Below are 20414 nucleotides of genomic sequence, written 5' to 3' on the forward strand. Positions count from 1 at the left end.
GTACAGTACAAATAAGGTCAATTATTTTAGTTGCTATCATGAACTGATTTCGATTTTTAGTTCACGGTGTGAGCAAAGTTTTGCAAACATGTTTTGCTAGCATAAAAATGGAGCCAACGCTAGCTAGCTCAACCGATTGTGAAGCGTTTACCTAAACAGTCTGTTAGCTGATGGCCCCCTGTAAGCAATGTTGTTGAAGAACACCTCCAGCTCATTGTCGTTGTCAAAGTCGGCAGCAATAACGGTGCGGACTGGGGATGGCATCGAAAACTTCTGTGAGGCTATGTCCTGGGAAGAAAGGATACCAATACAACAGGACAGGAAATTGAAAGAACAGTCTTTCCAGTCAACTGTTTTCTTTTTTCCTTGACGGCAAATTTGTAGCTTTTAAATCATTTGTTTACGATATCAGCTTTATGGCTTTGATCCTACAATGACAATCATTTGAAATGGAAGTGTGCACTCATCTTATTCCATAACCTTGAGTACGCGAAGGTTATGTTGCTCAGCAGACAACATTAATAAACTCCGTGTAGGCCTTGACTCCAAAACTAATCTGTCAAATGATCAGCCCCTCACTGTAAAGATTATTTTAAGATGGGCAGGTACTCAGAGAAGTAAACGGTGTCTTTCCAAAATAAATAAATAAACCACCACAACAACAACAAAAAAAGCTCATCAGTGTTTTTGGACGTGAAAGTAACAGATGTCTTCCTGCTTCACTGATGCAGTGATAAGTCGGGAAAGAATTATTGAACAACCCTTCACTAGCTTCAGTATTTACACCGTGTTTTAATTATAAGGCTCATAAAGCTGCCGGGGGGGTTGACCTTCTTGCTTTTTAAGGTGAAGGAGAGGCAATGGCCGACGGAGGCCATGAAGTCGTGGGTGGGGGGGGGGGGGGTCTCGGGCGTTCAGGTAGATGAAGGATGGATGACAAAGACCCACTCAAATGCACACAAGAAAAGATTTGCAGGGAAGCCATGTGTATGATATGGTCAAGGAGTGTATGAATTTGAACTTGGTTCTTTCTTACTGGAAACACAAAGAAAAATGGTTGCTGTTGTTTTTGTAATTTGCTTAAATTCCCATTGACAGTAATATGCAGTAAGTGTGAACTGAGTATCACTATAAAGTGCCTTTGAGGTCCGTATTAAATCATTCAGTCGTCATGAAACTGTACTCTTACGGACACACAAGAAAAAGATACCTGTATCTTCAAATTTTTCCCCCTTTAGTAGATAAAAAGTCACCATTTAAAATCTAGATTTTATTTATTGTGTCCATCCTTGTCTGATAGTTGCATGTGTTTGATGATCTTAAACATTAATGAGGGGAAACTACACTACAAGCGTGTGGATACATGTCTGCGTGTGTGTGTGTGTGTGTGTGTGTTCAAACTATTGCAAAGAAAAGCGCAGTAATAGATTTTAATTAAAGCCCAAACAGGCCTAATCTGCACTTTCCGCTGCAGTGGCAAGCTGCTGTTTCAGCCCAATTTAATTAGCGGTTTAGTGGAGTGATACAACAGCTTCATTATGCAAGCCAAAGGTCAGCACAGCATGCGGGAATGTCAACCCGGGTGGGAACAAGCGATCTTAAATTTGTTGTGGGCTCCTGATTTAACAAAAAGAAAAGATTGGCTGGTTTATCCAATTTGTCTTGTCTGTGTGTGTGTGCACGCGTGTCTGTTTATGACAGCATGTTGATGGAACTATCTTCAGGCTATGGGTCACACATTAACCCCTTCTTTGACCCCCATAAAGATGTCTCCACTGCCATTTATCTCCTCCATAAAGGATGTCGGGTTCCGCCAATTTAAACACAGCGAAGCTCATCGCAGCCAGCGCCACCTGGTGCATTGCATACGCACACACAGCTGATCATCTCGTTGAACAGCTGTCAATACTTTGTGAAACTATTCGTCTATTCCCACCCTTTGTCTGCATCGTAGTAAAGGTGCATTGACTTCACATTGATTTTGGCAGAACAAAAGCTCACGTCAGCGCACCGTCCATCGATTATTTGCTACGACGATCACGCCAAAACAATTACTCAGGATTCTTATGTAAGTAATTAAATAGTAAATTAAGTCATCAACATGCTCTTAAAATTCAACTTCAGTAATTTTTGAATTGTTTCGGTTTGTTTTTTTATGACATGTCATTACCTAATTCTTTGTATTTTGATCATGGTATTTTACATTTCAAAAATGTTGCAGTGTCACAGTATTTCAGCTCTTAATTAACTTATTTTGAAATATTTGCGTACAAAAAACCCCATCATTTTATCCCATTGAACACAATCTATTTTATTTTTGAACGATAGAATATTTGGTCCAGAAGAAACGTGTTAAGTTTAAATCAATGTTCAATTTTTTTTCTTCACTTTTAGTATGTCTTCTTAAGTCGGAGTATCCCATTACTCCTGAGCTATTTTTAGAACAGACCTGTGGCCTGCTCATGTTGTTCTTGGGGCTAACGAGTACCCGCTGCCGCCATTTATTATTCTAAATTTCAGCAAAAAGGCATCTGCGTTTGCCGTGTTTCTTTCTTCCGTGTGTAACTGCTCACCACTCCCCTCTCTACCCATATTGTGCCCCCTCTCTACCCATATTGTGCCCTGCTTGGATTTCCCCTAAAAAAAAACAAAAGATCTCATTATTGATGACAGCCAGTGACTTTTGACTTCTTAAAACCACAGTAAACCGTGTAACTGAGAATCGGCCCCTGCCTACATGTAATACAGACTCTTACGTAGAAAGTATGGTCTCACCTTGAACCTCTGCTTACGGTTGTTAAGTTGCATGTAAAGACGATGAGGACCATTCCAGTTGCCGTAAACGATGTCCGTCTTTCCGTCACGGTTGAAGTCTGCGAGGGCTACGCCTCTGCCGTGCTGCATGGGGTCCTCCACCCCTAACAAGACATGTACACGTTGACACAGTAGTGAGCAACTACTGTGTCTTAAAGCAGTATAGCAATTCCAAGAACTGATTCAGACTGGCACTGAGGCACAAATACAAATATGTTCATTCATATATCTTTTGAAGAACATATTTGTTCCACCCGCATGATCACAACATTGCGGAATGATCTTGCTAAGCATACTGAAACACCCATACCGTCTTTAAGATGCCGTTGCTACAAAACATAAGGTCATCTTTTATACTGTGCAGCATGCGGTAAAATTCCACTCATTCAATTAATCTGAGAGACTGTTCACTTACCTCGGCGGGAGCTGCCATTCTGGTTAGCAACAGTGTTCAATTTTGCTCAGCGGTTAATTGAATGACGCCTCTGAAGCGAGGTCATTCGAGTCACGACATGTTTTTGTGGGGAAATGTATAACTAGAGCAACAAGAACAACTCACACAAGTGTCTCAAAGCTGAAGCCAACGGCGCACAAAAATATTACTTTTCTATGTTAGAGGCAACATCTTCCAGCCATCAGTTCACTTAACATTATTTGCATATTAATAACATTTGAGATTTTCCAAAGAAAGAGATGGAGGAGGGATTTTGACACCTTAATTAATTTATTTGGTGGTGGTAGGGTGTGGGGGGCGGGTCTCAACAGACAAGTTATTATTCCAAGTCTGTCAGAATCTTTAAACCGTTACTTTCTTCTTACCAGCCTGCTGCGCCACATCAGTAAAAGTTCCATCTCCGTTGTTTCGGAACAGGAAGTTGGGTCCGTACTCGTTGTCGCAAAACACATCAGAGTAGCTCTGGCTCACGATTGGCCCCACGACCACACCTCGGCCTCCTGCGCGGTGATAATTAGCAGAGATGAATACGAAATAAACAATAGCTCGGAAACGCTGATGAGTCCAAACGTGCTGACTGTCGTTTGTCGCTTTGAGATGTATTCAAGAACGGAGCAGTATTTCCCAGTGACATTAGTGAGGTGACTGCCCTGCCATTTTGATACACAACTTCCCTGACTGGCCCCTCCTGAAAACAGTGTGATGAAAAAGCCACCTCGTGTGCTGTATATCATTCACAACTGTTTTGGCACAGCTCCCGCAGCCCGCTTTTGATGACATCTTGCTTGTAAAAAAAAAAAAAAAAACACGAATGTGATGAAGATTGACTTGTCAACACACCATCGCCGAAAACGTAACTCCGATGAATTTTAAGGACTTTTCAATGACGGTCCACAACAGTGCGCAGTTTAACTCGCTTATCAAAGGCAGAAATCACGGGCAAAATGGTCCACATTGTCATTTATTGTGCTGTCTTTACAAGAAAGCAAGTATCCATCGCACGTTTTGTTTTTTTTCTTGCCCTGGCAGATGTGAATTGTTTGTTCAAGTGAGAGGGAAGTCAGTTAGAGGTTGTGATATAAAGAAATTGTTTCAAGGGTATGCGCTACTCTCTAAAAGGCACATATACTATTATATATATATATATATGTATATAGTATATAAATATACTATTGGTCTTGGCTGTACAGTGTCCTTGGGTGTTGTGAAAGGCGCTTACAAATGTGATGTATTATTATTACTATTATATAGGCACGCGTGCATGTTTTGTTTTGTTAGCAACCCCCACTCCCCAAAAAAACGTTTTTTTTATGACTATTATTACGACTACACTCAAATAGAAACAAAAACTGTCTTACCAGAATTATTTTTTTAATATAGTTGTGAAGGAATAGACATTAATTAACATGAGCTCCTCACAAAACAGCAACCTTAATAATATACATCAATTACTAGCCACTGTTGAGCACAGACAGACATGAAACAGGCTGACGGTGTGAAACCTTCCACTCCGTTGCTAACAATTACAGCTGAACCAACCAATGCACATAAAAAGTTTCTTACTGCATGTCGAGTTGCCTGCCAGTATTACATTTGAGCTCAAATTTTTTGGAGATCTTTAGTAACGAATTTGCGTTCTAGAAGACATACAATCGCTGTGCAATCTTCATTATTTTTATCTTCTTCACTTGATCACTTTCACTTTACTTTTTTTAATTACTAGTACTAATTAGAGTTTCACATGTATCTTAATATTCTGGAAACATTCTATAATATAAGATAAGATAAAAAATATGTTGGTCCACAATGTAGACATTCCCAATTTACAGCAGCAAAGTTAGGAAGGAAAGTCAAAGAACAAAAGTATAGGAGCTGCTGTAAAGGCAGCCACTCTCGCGGCGCCAACTTGAAGTCATAATAACAAAATAATACAACACAACACATAATACTCAAAAAAATGCATTTGGAGTACAAATAAAGGCCTCCTGCTATAGGCATCTCATCTGCACTTGAGCATTCAAAAGAACCATCTTTTGCTGGATATGTATTATACTTCCTATTGTCCCATCTGACATGTTTTACATGACTGACTGTTTGTAATTATACCGACTAAAGGAATCAGACATAAAATACACAGTAGAGTGAACTGCTAAGATGTCAGCTATAGTGATAGATGCCGTCTCAGCTCGTACGTGTCGCCCTTCCCCTTTGCCTCTCGTGACTTTGGAGTAAAGAGCTGACAAAGAGCCGACTGACATTCTCCTCCTCTCCCTTCTCCACTACAATTAATCACAACAACATATATATATTTTTGGGGGGGATCTTCCCACATGGCACTTCTTCAAATCTCTCATCCTTTCTTGCTCCAATAATTTTAGACTCTGTGGGTACAACAAGCACATGCTCCTCTGCACACGTCTGTGTAAATCACACTACAGCTGCGATGGTGCTGGACGATCCTTTATTACACACGCACACACACACACACTTTCATGCATTCACCTACCAGTGAACTTGTTGACTCCCGCCTGCTCGGCCACATTCGAGAGGGCGATGACGCCTTGCGAAAGGTCACTCGCCGCCTCGTCCATTTCTATAAGCGCATGTGGGCCCACGGTGCCACTGGCATAATTGGCTATGTAGATGGCATAGCGACCCGTGCCCTGCGGAGAAAAAAAAAAGTTTACATTTGGTAAAATTGCTCCAATTACTGACATGTCAACCAATGATACCAGAAATGAGTATGTTGGATTATCATCTAGAGGTACCGGATTCGATTCCAGCTCCGGCCTCCCTGTGTGGAGTTTGCATGTTCTCCCCGGGCCTGCGTGGGTTTTCTCCGGGTGCTCCGGTTTCCTCCCACATTCCAAAAAACATGTGTGGCAGGCTGATTGAATGCTCTAAATTGTCCCTAGGTGTGAGTGTGAGCGTGGATGGTTGTTCATCTCTGTGTGCCCTGTGATTGGCTGGCAACCGATTCAGGGTGTCCCCCGCCTACTGCCCGGAGACAGCTGGGATAGGCTCCAGCACCCCCGCGACCCTAGTGAGGATCAAGCGGCTCGGAAGATGAATGAATGAATGGATTATCATCTGTGTTTGAGTTAAGAGTTCTGTGTGCAGCCTGCTTGATGATTAATATAATTGTGAATAGCATTTTACTAGGACAATCAACAAACCAATAAAAAAAATGACCTCGGACCCATTTTTGGATCCAGACCATATGTCTAGGAAGGGTTGCTCTCGAGGATGTATTGTCTGTCTGTAGATGTTACTTGCCACCCCACTACCAGTGACAAAGCAATTTTGTGATGTGGTATCGTGCTGAAAAACGTCCATTTTTTTTAACATCTCCGAGCAAAAGCAATTTCCTCTTCGTGCTCAAGCTTAACAATTTTCATTCGTTTTCTTCAAGGAAACGGTCCAAACAAAAAGTTCACTGAAAGGGGTATGTGTGCAACTTTTGACCCTGTAGTATCTATTCTGCATACGAGAGTGGAAGCTTCAATAAAACCTTGAAAATCCAATGTCACCAAAGTCCATTTGAAAGAGCAAATCAAGGTTCTTCAATGCGCAATGAAACAGAGTGAAAAATTCCACCTCTTTTGTTTGCCGAAACGGACTCTCAATGCTCCCCAGTCAAACTTTTAATATTTGACCTTGTTTCCGTTGTTGCCATAGTCACGCTTACACCGAGCGGTACAAATGCGCTTACCACAATACACTAGCATCAGATATAATCGTTATGGGCTTGGCTCGCTATTTCTAATGTGTTCCTTGTTGTCCCTGATCAATGTGTCGTTACAAAATGTCACAAAAAAGACTTTTGACATCCACAGATATGCTGAAACAGCAAACCCAAACATTTGAAAATGGGTCTCACACAAAATGACTGAAACTGTCCCCCCCAAAAAAGCTGATTTTTCATTTCCAGTGACCAACATGCTCATGCATATTGAACCGAACAAATGTTACTGTTCAGTTCAAACAAATCTCGTGTCTTGTCCATTACTTTCACCTGCAGCAAGTTTTATCTCTTAAGCCTGCCCTGCAGTGTTCGCTCAACCAATCAGCTTCCAGTTTTAACCTGTGTAACTGTTGCACCCGAAAACTACCATTGCAATTTTTTATTTGGATGTGTTAGAATATGTGAGGAGACCAGCCATCTTAAAACTTTTGATTCCTTCTCTAACCATAAACCAGAATTAAAAAAAAAAAAAAAAAAAGAATTAATCAAACCCCTTTTACCAGTTTCTTTGCTTTACCCCTTTCCCCCGCCTCCCTTTCGAGATTAATTTCACACTCCATTATCAGTCAGAGCCCCTGCAGACACAAACGGAACCACACTAATAGACCACACACTTGATTCCAATGAGTTTTCCCACCAGGCCGAATCATATTTCAGTCAACGAGAAGGCATGCATATGAGAAAACACACTCACTGTTTTACCATTTGTGTCGAACCTAAATGGTATTTGTGCAGGACACGAACGGCAAATGACTCTGCTTGATGTAGCGATTTTAGTTATTTATTTATTTTATGTCATCAAGTGTCACATTGCAGCCCGCTGAGGGGGGAGGCATCAGCCGCACTCATGCACACAAGCACACCCCCCCCCCCCCCCCACACACACACACACATGCATTTACAGCGTGAAAAATGAGACCAAACCGCAATGAAAGACCTGAAGGCCTCTGGCAGTTACTTAACAAACCTAAAAGTCAATGATTTTTCAATAAGTCTTTGCGCAAGGCTAATTTCTGTCAGTGCGATTGCCAGCGTGATGAGTGTGACGTGCCGCTTTGCAAAGTGCATGTCGGGTGCTGCCTTATATGTCTGCATGCCTCCTATATCAGGCTCCCTTGAAAAGACTTAATAGGTGATAACGCCCCATATTGACTTCATCTGTTTTTAATTGTGTAATCTGTCTATCTTTGTTTTACATATTGTTTTACATATGAGAGGGTGCTACTTTATACCTTTATAAATAGATGCAGTTAGTATATTCTTAGTATGTTTCGGCGTAGCAGTTTAATTAGTTTGACATAAAATCTTTGTTGACAAATTTGTAAATTACATATTGCTTGACTATTTGGCAAGTTTAATATATGGTCCACTTTATAAATCATAACTAGCAAACGTTTATTGAATATCTATTAAGTTTGATGAAATATCTCTGATAAGGAGCTAGATGTTGTAACTGGGTCTGCTACTTGTTGCCAACCTACACGATATTTATCCGATCATTAGATGTGCTGTATTATTAGCCACAATATCAATGAACGGGTCTATTTTATTACATTTTCCTACATAAGGTGCACCAGGTTATAAGGCACGTTGTCTTTGTGAAGCATTGTTTGTGAAATAGTTCGTTTTAATTGTACCTTATATTCAGTTGATAAGATTTAGCGCTATTGTGCTAGGTTAAGACCGGACACGAAATCAAATAGTGTGACATGCCGCGCTTGCTTTTGTTCGCAGTACTTCGGGAAGAGAATAGGAGACGACAGACGAAAAAAAAAATGTTTGAACGCAGGTCAATCTGATTACCGGTGGTTGTCATTTAATTTGACTGCAAAATGCTATGTTAATTTTACATTCAATAATTTTAATTGTGACTTAAGGTCCCAAAAATATGGTAACGTGACATTGGCCCAATTAAAAAAAAATGGAAATCCTAACAATGCTAAGAAATGGCATGCTAGGACCCTGGGCGGATGCATCCATGGGAACATCTTGTGCCTCAACATTGAGCCAAGTGCTTAAGCTTACTGAGGTACGTCAAATGCCAGCATACAACACAATCAAACAATCTGCACGTGCGACAGATGAGTAAGGAGCACACTTTGAAGTCTGCTACTACGTCAAAAGGCTATTCCAACTCGATAAAATGCTCATGCTGTGTGCAGGTACCATTTGTGGTAAGAATAGATAACAGTAAAATGCTAATATGCTAAAGCTTGGCATCTTCTGACATATTGCATGACAGCAACATGAGTACAAAAAGGGATAAGGCAGATTAATATGTGGGATGACAAATTTGCAAAGTGATAACTGATAACTAACGTCTAAACAGTTCATACATCCTTGAATGTAAAACGGTACCTAATCATTTCTTTAGGTGCAAACAAGACAGCATGCATGCATCAGTCACCCATTACTCAACATTTCCGCGTCTTTTGTTATCTGTTTGAATATAATTTAATGAATGCATGTTGCCCATCAGCCTCCTGAAACCGCCACGGAAGAACACACACGGCGTCTTTTGGCTGGCTCTTAAAGTATTATGCCATTATACGTAGATATCTCTCCAATCGCTGTGGCAGACGCACAACCCATCAGTGCTCAGCGAGATGGGACTGCGGGTTGGAAGAAAAAAAAAAAATAACTATTGCGAACCCAGCTGTCCTCTCCTGACTATTAGCTTCTTTATTCTTAGATTGGAAGTCAGCGTGTGATAAGAGACAAAGAAGGAGTCCGTCAGGGAAAGTAAAAGAGGCGGAAAAGAAATGAAAAAGGGTCGAAATGGAAAAATAGAGAAAATGATACTGGGCAAAGAGCATTCATCACTCATCCTCTCGTACGATGTTCTATAAAATAAACGAGCCCCGGCCTCTGTAATTACACTGCGTGGCGATGGACAGAGGGAAGAAAATGGCCCAACATTGTCCCCAAATGAAGTGTCAGAGCACAAGCTGAGGAGGGCGGCGCAGGCAGGGCATGAATTATCACTGGTAAACAAACAGCGGCCACCACGCATGTCCGCAGACGACACGTGAATGTAATTTCTTGTGTGCGTGTTTACCTTTCTGTCCACACAGGCCACTGAGCGTCCAGCCATACGATTAGCCACGTCCCTGTGTTCGTTGATGTCATCATTCAGCAGATCCTCAAATCGTCCGTTTCGGAACTTGAACAGTTTGTCGGTGTATGTCGCACGTCCTTAATGCAAATGCAAAGATCGTCAACATGGAAAGTAGGAATCCATCGATCATTTTCTATACAGCTTGTCCTCCTTGACCATCGTGCGATGTAGACAAATGTCTAGTGGGCCACGACACAAAATCAGGGGGGAAAAAAATCACATTCAATGTAATTGTTGTCCTGTATAGTCAAACTAGTTTTTATTTTTAAACAGAAAAGCTGACATCGGTTCCATTGTACAGCAGTTGGCATTGTGTATGGAGCTGAAGTACCGTAAAAAACACACAATCACTCAGAGAACATGCAAACGCCACAGAGGAAGACAAGAGCCGCGATTCAAATCCTGAAGCCATAGATGCTAACCAGTTGCCACCGAGATGCTCTTATGAATTCAATGCCATTTAAAATTTTAGGGCTTGATTTTAGCTTTGACTCAACTGGATGATTCCAATTTCAATAGACCGTGGCTGTCTGATACCAGATTGATTTGAACTCTGAACCTCAAAACTGTGGGTTAGTCTTGCTCACCACTACGTCTATTCACATCTCAATCTTGTCCGAAAGTTGTTGCAGTGAGTGCTTAAAATGACCTTTCGCACTGTAACTGGTATGCCTGAGTAAACTGCAGAAGTTCAGAAGAAGTATTGACTTTTTGCAATTTGTTTTCCAATGTAGATTTTTTTTTAAACTTCAATGTAGGTCTTCAATTGACAAACACTCACAGCAGCCAAACTTTTCTGCCACGTGATTTTTCTCATTTGGGTGTTGAAAAGTACTTTTACCAGAAAAGGCGTTATTGGTGTTGAGTACGTAAATCTCCTCCCGGCCATCTCCGTCAATGTCACACGCTGTTACGCCGATAGCGTTGCCTTGGCGGTCTCTCAGAGCATAGAACGGGGAACTGCGATTGTCCACGGCAATGTTGACGAGTCTCCTTCTCAGCTTGTCGAACTTCAGAACCAGGTTGGGTCCGTTGTAACTGCCAACATGGACGCAGTGAAATTCTGTATGTTACATCATACATAAGTTTTGTTTTGATTCTTACAATTAGGGTGTTAATTTTATGGGGCCTCGAAACACATCGCTAGGAATTGGAACTGATTTAGTTCAAGGGACACGTTGTGGAAGGATAAAGGATCAAATTGAAGAGCAAGTGCATGGAGTTGGGCCCACCAAATGCTTGCCCACCTAACAAATGTGAATTCAAACAAGTATATACATATATTATCTGCCTAGTTTAGAAAATGTGCCTGTAAGTGAGCCGTTCTGAATTTTGTCGAATCATAAAGCCAATGTAACACTATGTGTGCTGCATGCACCACATGGACAGAGCAACACACACACAAAAAAAGACGAGTTAGTAAAGTGTTATTAGTGAGACAATATGAAGTGCTGCCTCCAGGGGTGAAAATGTTTTATATGTTTTTACAGACTGTTAATTATTATACCCACGGTCTGGGTTCCACTCTTGCAAGTCGAAGTTATTAAGACACATTGGGAACTATTTTAAATGATAAAATAAACAAAAAAAAGTATTTTTTGTGATCACATTTTGAAGAGTTGAGCAAAGTTTTTGAAATGAATCAACATGCATCTTTGCCTTTTATAAAGACTATGAAAGCGTGAAGTAACGAAATTTGAGTGGAACTCTCAACTTTGCCTCTGAAGGTCATTACGTCAATCGTGTCATATAAATGAAGTTTGGGATGATGTTCTTCTAATGTGATGCCCTCTCGCTCTCTATCAGAAGCGCTGCTGAATGGGATGTCTTTGCAGAAAAGACATTTATGAGGCGCGGCCATTTGCATCCATCTCTCTGCAGCCTGTGAGGGATTCATCGCCGCTTCATTGGTTAGAAGCAAGCTTGCCAAAGCATCTCCATCAGTGGCGCTCTGTCCAATCTCATCCATTATCATCACATGAGTGAGCTCTAAGTCTTTTTAAGTCTTTTGCCTTTGTCTTCAACCTTTAGCTCAGAAAATGAAGTGCACCTCCAATCCACACTCCGATAGCTATCACTCATAAGTTCAATCATCTGTTCAAATTTGTGTAATGGGCGAAATTAAACAATGTTGGCGCCACTGTGAGAAGCATTCAGGCTGGAATCGTTTCACAAAGTACTCCACAAATTTTTGCCGATTCACTTACCCTGCAACAAACACCTCCAGGTCTCCGTCCCCATCCACATCGGTGACGGCCACGCCGTAGTTGAGTTGGGTGGGGTTGTTGTCGTAGTCGGGAGGAAGCACGGTCTTAGTTATGGCTGAGAACATTGGCTCCGAACGCTGCGTGGAGCAAAGTGCAGGTAGCAATAGAACGAACCACAACATTGTGACCTGAAGAGAGGAACAGACTTTGGTTCAGAATAATGTAATTGTTTTCATGACATTTCGCAACAGACAAATACAACTAGAAATTGTTATATAGCCACGAGGGATGCTCGTATTAATCCATTGATTGATCCGTTGATCATTGAGAATGAGTCCATTTGTGTGGAGTTGCATGAGTGTCAATTGGGGCAAATCGGAGTGCCAGTGCTTGGCTGCAATCAGCAGAGGTGCTGTCGATTCAGTCTCAACTAGTTTGGTGTCTAAAGCAGGCCATTATTACGTCATCTGGAGCAAATTAAGTTCAAGTCACTCTGTGGCAAAATTTCTCCCGGTGCCATTATTCTGATCTATAGAACGCTGGCATCAAAACAGAAGTTCGTACGATTACAGTGAAACTCCTCTATAATGAAATCATGTTTGCAGCAAGAGATTTTTCACAACAGGGGATTTTTCACTGTAGAAAATGTTATCTTGGAAGTAAACACACACAAGAAAAAATATATGTGTGCTTTTTATTTCTATTCCTATAGTGCATAAGTATGAGCATACACTTATTTGACGCTTCATGTAGGCAGTGTAGAAAGAAAAAAAGGGAAATTGCGAAATGTATGATCTGCATTTACTTTCGCTTAAATTAATTTCTTGTGTTTTTTTTTATTTTGCTTGCTCCAACGTTCATTTTTATTACCTTTATCCTGTCTTCAAGCGTTAAAGCTTTACTTTTCTTAACTCCTCGGTAGGAAAAGGTCCGTTTTGTTGCCATTTTAGCACTGCCACCTTCATGCTGCGTCTGAAACAAATACAGTACTTCCTGTACTACTGCGCATGTGTCAACCAGTGTTGTGGTTGCTGTTACCGTTTCCGAATGAAGCAGTCGAGGTCGCTGTGGCATGCTGAGGTTGGATTAGACTTTTGCAGAAGGCTTGTTTTCACTGGAGTGAATCTCGTTGCGAGGCAAGAGCAGAGAAAAATATTTCGTATTACGGAACAGGGGGACTTTTCGTTGTAGGGGTAGCAGAAAAGTGGGAATGGCTTTCATGCATGAACATTTTTTCAAACTAGGGGGTATTTTCGCCCATGTAGGTTTCGTTGTAGAGTTTCACTGTACGACTGTTTCCACAAAAAAAAATTGTACTTGGTAAATATGGGTATGTAAATTGTAGATTGATCATGGAAATGTCAAATGTTCATCCTGAATAAGACAACAAGCATCATGACAAAAGGAGAAGGTTTGGGATTATGGAACATCACAAAGAAATCTCCTTCAGGCGAGGTTGGAGTGTCCATTTGAACACTCTTTGACTCTACTTTCTGAGGTGGCGCTGAAGGTGTTGCTGGTGTAGTCTTAGTCCGATGACTCGTGACACAGTCCTACTGGCGCTGCCAGTTAGCATGCTAACCAACACAACTACAATAATTTTCGCTTTTGTGTGAGGTATCAGCACTATTGACTGACATTGTAGTTGGAGCATTGAGACAACATCAAGTCTAATGGAAGCCTGAGACTTTTGCACAGAGCTGTGCTGAATGTGACAATAAAAAAAACAGACTGGCAGGCACACTCATGACTCGATGCCAATTTGCTAACTGTTTATGTCAGTGTTGTCTGCCACCTCTCACCACCATTGAGCTCTAATGGTCATTTCGCCCACTCTGTGCTCATTTACGTCAACTTGTATTGGAGCTACAAAGTTTCCCCCCCTCTCGAATGACTTATGCCAATACTATCTCTATGTGCTCATTATGAACGACAACATATTTCTCCAAGCGGTTCGAGCAAATGAGAATCGCACAATAACAGTAAATCGTGTGTTTGCAAATGACAACATGCGGCTCGTATTGCTAATTCTCCAAATCTATTATCGGGAGTTGAGCGGCGGCACATTTTTGGCCGAGCTTTTTGCTGCGCTCAGACATAAAGATGAAGATATAGCACTGCACTCAGCTGCGTTCTGCAGACTTAGAAAGTGAACAACCCATCACGTGAAGACAGGCTAAGGAATTACAGGACAGAAAATCCATTCGGGGAACAGCGTCTCAGCCCAAGGCCGATGAGAACACAGGGGAAACTGATGTGACCCGACACAACAGATCTAAGGTGTTGCTTCCCATGGGATGCTGGCCAACTCTAAATTGGGAAGTCGTCATTGCATAATAACACTCAGGGAGGTTCAAGAGTCCTATTCGTGGTCACCACATAAAAGGGGAGCAAAGAGCAATTGATCCAATTGGCTTGTAAAATTCAGGCAGGTTAAAAGAAAAATTAAAAAAAATAAAGACGAGTAGACAAACATCCCTGAGTAGAAGACTAGTAAGCAGAAGGTCACCTTTAAAGTTGAACTAAAACATATATCAACAGTGCTGCAAAACACATACACACACACACACACACTAAGTGGCATTTATAAGCTGACAGTTGATTTGCCAAGCCAGCAGATTTATGCAGGCAACCTTAGTCATCGCTCTACGGCTGCTTTACTGCTGCAGCTTCCTCCCTCGTTGCTAGCGTGCAGCCGCCGCGTGATTGATACCTCTTTAATATCTCGCTCAACAATTCAATTTAAGATTTAAAAAAAAACACATTGAGCTTTGAGTAATACTCTCAAAAGCCCATCGGCCGTGAGAGGAAGCACTGCCGCTTGACAACCGCAGAAATATCGCAGGGGCCGAAACTGTTATCCTTCGCTCGTGGCTGCGTAGCCTAGCAGCTGTTAGCAAGTTACTTCACAACAATGGAGGTTGCAGACAAGGCAAGTTTCTCTCCATGAGACCAAAATGTGATGACAAATGAGGGGGTCAGTTTGAACTATGAAGGGATATTTATCCATCAAGCTATCAAGCGAAGGTGTGAATTAATAAAGCATTGGAAAACATCTATAAACAAGCTTATGCACTGTCCCATTTGGACTAAATTTCTGCTCGACATATTGAGAGTCCACCTCAAAGTTACAGCTGTGCTCGGCCCAGCTCAGTTGTACTTGCCATGGTTCTCCTGTTTAAAATAGTACTGCAGAAAACTGTAAACCACTCACATTGAATACGTCAGTCAGAATGAACGCCGCTAACAAACAACAATAATGGAGGACAATGATGGACTCTGTGTATTTTCTTGGGCATAACAAAGAAGGTGTCACATTTTACCCAAGAGGAGACTCAGGGGAGCGAGAGGAGAACGGATCGCAGCAGCAAAGTGAAGATTGTGGAACAACAGCGAAAGCTAATGTTAGCATGTCTGTTTGAAATGGTGATTTCTTGCCACAAGTCCTCAAGTGGTGAGTGGGCCGCAAGGGTTTGACACCTCAATGTTGTAGTGAGCTGGGCATGCTTTGAAGCCTAGCTAACAAGGTTCAAAGTACTATGTTGTTATCAAGCACTATTTCTAAGATGGAAGCTTATCAGTTGCAAAGAGATACGCGGAAAGTGGAAAATGGACATTTTTGATCAATTTCTTTCTTTGCATTTGTCCAACTCTTTTTACCTTTTCACTTTCTGCAAGCGTACTACAATTTCACATTCCTGCACATTACTGTAGATCAGGGGTCACCAAACTTTTTGAGAGTGAGAGCTACTTCATGTGTCCTGATTGTGTGAAGGGCTACCAAATTGATACGCGTCTGAAATTGTCACGATCTGCCCGAAGCGATAATGATCGCTCCGTGCAGAACGAGGAAAATAAAGAATTGGATCCCCGGAAAACAGACAACGAAAGGATTTTCTCAAAGCAAAGAGTGTCTTTAATGACAAAAACAGAAAGAGCCCGACAGGGAAAAAACGGAAACACAAAACGCTGGTCAAATAAGGACCAGGGAAGAAATAAGGAAACAACTGAAAACGCTCGCTGAAAAACAAAGTGCGAGGAACTACTGATTAGGCAATATCGACGTATTCAATTTAGTGACTAACGCTAATGGCAAGAGTAAAGGCCGCAAGGCAAGAAGGCAACGAGTAATCTACAAATAGAGGAATTAGCACGAGAGATCAATGGCACGGTGAGGAATTCTCCGGCAGCGAGATGACTGTCGGAGTCTCTTAATAAAAGAGGGTAATCAGCCCGAAATTACGGACAGGTGCGCGGATGGCGGGGGAGAAAACCCGCCACCTGCTGGCGGACACGCGACGTGACAGTACCCCCCCCTCAATGGACGCCTCCCGGCGGACTACCCGGCTTGGATGGATGTGCAGCGTGGAAGTCGCGCAAAAGGGACGGATCAAGGATCCAGGAGCGAGGCACCCACTGCCGCTCCTCAGGCCCGTAGCCCTCCCAGTCGACCAGATACTGGAACCCCTTTCCCCTGCGCCGAGAGTCCAGGATGGCACGAACCGTGTACACCGGGTCACCGTCGACGACCCGCGGAGGTGGCGGCGGCGTGGGAGGAGGAGCCAAGTCACTGGGAGACACGGGTTTGAGAAGGGAGACGTGGAAGACGGGGTGAACCTTCATGGTGGGCGGTAGCCGGAGCCTGACTGCAGCTGGACTGATGACGGCCTCGACCTCGAACGGTCCAGTAAATCGGGGTCCCAGTTTCGCAGACGTGCCGGCCAGCCGAAGATCCCTCGTCGCCAACCACACCTTCTGTCCTACCACGTATGAAGGAGCCGGGCGCCGGCGACGATCCGCGATCCGCTGGTTCCTGGCCGCCGTGCGGGACAACGCAGCCCGGGCCTCCTTCCACACGCGATGGGCCCGCTTGAGGTGGTGCTGCACAGAGGGGACCTCCACCTGCCCCTCCTGGGACGGGAACAGCGGCGGCTGGTACCCGTAGGCGGCCATGAAGGGGGACCTACCGGTGGCAGAAGAGACGAGGGTGTTGTGCGCGTACTCCACCCAGGGTAAGTGGTCGACCCAGGACGAGGGACGGTGAAGGCACACACAGCGGAGGGCCGCCCCCAGATCCTGGTTGGCACGCTCGGCTTGTCCATTGGACTGGGGGTGGTACCCCGAGGTCAGACTGGCAGTGGCCCCGAGGGACCGGCAGAACTGCTTCCAGACGCGGGATACGAACTGGGGCCCCCGGTCCGAGACAATGTCCAGTGGAATGCCGTGGAGACGGAAGACGTGTTCGACAAGGAGGTCGGCGGTCTCCAGCGCCGACGGCAACCTGGACAAAGGAACAAAATGAGCCGCCTTGGAGAAGCGGTCCACGATCGTGAGTACGACAGTTCGACCCCGGGAAGGCGGGAGACCCGTGACGAAGTCCAGGGCGATGTGGGACCATGGGCGAGGAGGAATGGGCAACGGCTGGAGCAGTCCCGCCGGCGGCTGATGGGACGACTTGCCGCAGGCGCAGGAGGTGCAGGCCTTGATGAACTCCGTCACGTCGTTGCGGAGCTCCGGCCACCAGAAACGCTGGGCGACGAGTTGCACAGTCCGGTTCACCCCGGGATGACACGCCACCTTGGACCCATGTCCCCACTGCAGAACTTCAGATCGTAAGGAGGGAGGTACGAATAGCCTCCCTGCTGGGCACTCCGTCGGCACCTGAACCCCCTCCAGGGCTGCCTGGATCCGCTGCTCAACCTCCCACTGGACGGCCCCCACGACGCACCGGGTCGGGAGGATGGTCTCCGGGGATCGATCCCTCCCCGCAGGCTCGTGGAGACGGGAGAGGGCGTCGGGCTTGGTGTTCTTAGACCCGGGAGAGTAGGTGAGGATGAAGTCAAACCTGGTGAGGAAGAGGGCCCACCGGGCCTGACGGGCGTTCAGTCTTTTGGCGGAGCGAAGGTAGGCGAGGTTCTTATGATCTGTGTAGACCGTGAAGGGTTCCTTTGCCCCCTCGAGCCAGTGCCGCCACTCCTGCAAGGCGGTCACAACTGCCAACAGTTCACGGTTGCCCACGTCGTAATTGGACTCGGCGGCACTGAGTCGACGGGAGAAGAAGGCGCAGGGGTGCAACTTCTGGTCGACCGGAGAGCGCTGGGACAGCACAGCCCCCACCCCCGAATCCGAGGCGTCCACCTCCACGATAAAGGGGAGATCAGGATCAGGGTGCTGTAGTACGGGGGGACTGGTGAACGCCGCCTTCAGGTTTGCGAACGCCGCATCCGCGGTCGGATCCCACTTAAATGGGGTTTTAATGGACGTAAGGCGGGTTAAGGGGAGCGCCTTCTGACTATAACCGCGGATGAAGCGTCGGTAGAAGTTGGCGAACCCCAGAAAGCGCTGCAGTTCCTTGCGATTGGTTGGAACCGGCCAGTTAGTGACGGCACGCGTCTTAATGGGGTCCGCCCTTAACCTGCCCTGTTCAATAATGAACCCTAGGAAGGAGATGACGGGGACATGGAATTCACACTTTTCTGCCTTGACGAAGAGCCGGTTCTCCAGTAGACGTTGTAGCACCAGCCTAACGTGTTGCTGGTGCTCGTGTAATGACCGGGAAAAAATTAAAATATCGTCAAGGTAAACGAAACAAAAGATGTTAATCATGTCCCTTAGCACATCATTGATTAGGTTTTGGAAAACGGCAGGGGCGTTGGTGAGCCCAAAAGGCATAACCAAGTATTCAAAATGACCCAGAGGGGTCTTAAAAGCCGTCTTCCACTCGTCACCCTCCCGGATGCGAACCAAGTGGTAAGCGCTGCGCAAGTCTAATTTGGAGAAAATGGTGGCTGACTGTAATGGGGCGAAGGCGGAGTCCAGCAAGGGTAGCGGGTATCTATTCTTAATTGTTATCTCGTTTAATCCCCGATAGTCTACGCAGGGTCGCAGGGTCTTGTCTTTCTTCCCTACGAAGAAAAAACCCGCCCCTAACGGTGAACGCGATGGTCTAATAAGACCTGCGGCGAGCGAGCTGTTGATGTACTCCGTCAATGCCTCGCGCTCGGGTTGGGACACCTGATACAGCCGCGAGGTCGGCAACGGAGCGCCCGCCTGCAGGTCTATTGCACAATCGTAGGGGCGGTGTGGAGGCAAAGAGTGGGCACGATCCTCGCTGAACACCTCCTTTAGATCCCGATAGCAATCCGGCACTCCGTCAAGGCAGATCTCCTCGGGGGGTGTGACACGTTCATGCCTCCCGACGGCCGATTGCAGACAGTGCTGGTAACAGTACTGGCTCCAGCTGTCTATCGCTGGGCGCGCCCAGGAAATCACGGGATTGTGTGTCTTGAGCCAGGGTAACCCGAGAACGATCGGGGCGTTGCGAGACCGCATTAAGTAAAAACGACGATGTTCGACATGGTTGCCGGACAGTAGAAGTTTCAACGGTTCCGTCCTATGCGTAACTACCGCCAGGAGACGCCCATCAAGATCACAAACCCGCTTCCTATCTATCAGCTTCTCCACGGAACAACCCAGCTCGGAAGCGAGATCGGTGTCCATTATACAGTCATCAGCCCCCGAGTCAACCAGAGCCCGAACCCGCCACGACCGGGACCCCGTTAATATCTCCCCCTCGAGTTCGAGTCTGTTGGGGTGTCCAGGCCGCGAGTCGACTCGCCTAGACTCGAAGGGGGGCGCGCGCGGTCGTGACTCACAGTACTCCTGGTGGGCAGGGGGTGACGACCCCGGATGGCTGGTTGCGGCGTGAGGAGATGGTGGAACGCCGTCAGTCGTCGCTCGGTCGCTGAAACGACGCTTTCTTTCCTCCGCACCAGCGTCCCTGCCTCCCAGCTGCACCTGTTCCTCCGTGGGTGTTCGTCGGAACTGGGACCGATCACCTCCACGCTCCCGGCTTCGCTCCCTCAGGCGATTGTCCATGAGGAGGGAGAGGTCGATTAATTCCTCCAGGTTGGTGCTGTGGTCGCGGGTCGCCAGCTCGTCCTAGAGTTGAGGGTTTAGTCCACGGCGAAATAGACCACACAGCGCCCGATCATCGTATCCACTCTGGGCGGCCAGGATCCGGAACTCGATGGAGTAGTCCGCTACCGATCGCTCTCCCTGGTGGATGGCGAGTAA

The 20414-nt window shown here is 45.2% G+C and overlaps 1 protein-coding gene across 1 annotated transcript in view; it reads right to left on the bottom strand.

Annotated features, from left to right (window-relative positions):
- crtac1b (cartilage acidic protein 1b) overlaps positions 1 to 20414 on the bottom strand; it is a 29447-nt gene that overhangs the window by 5658 nt on the left and 3375 nt on the right. The window contains exons 2-8 of the mRNA XM_052079453.1: positions 12339 to 12526; positions 10973 to 11169; positions 10072 to 10208; positions 5775 to 5931; positions 3634 to 3768; positions 2776 to 2918; positions 152 to 288 (exon numbers count right to left, since the gene is read on the bottom strand). Of these exons, the coding sequence (XP_051935413.1) occupies positions 152 to 288; positions 2776 to 2918; positions 3634 to 3768; positions 5775 to 5931; positions 10072 to 10208; positions 10973 to 11169; positions 12339 to 12520 (1088 nt within the window). The 5' untranslated portion in view covers positions 12521 to 12526. The remainder of the gene's footprint in view (positions 1 to 151; positions 289 to 2775; positions 2919 to 3633; positions 3769 to 5774; positions 5932 to 10071; positions 10209 to 10972; positions 11170 to 12338; positions 12527 to 20414) is intronic.

The sequence above is a fragment of the Hippocampus zosterae genome, chromosome 11 (genome assembly GCF_025434085.1).
Source record: "Hippocampus zosterae strain Florida chromosome 11, ASM2543408v3, whole genome shotgun sequence".
In the NCBI taxonomy this organism is placed as follows: Eukaryota; Metazoa; Chordata; class Actinopteri; order Syngnathiformes; family Syngnathidae; genus Hippocampus; species Hippocampus zosterae.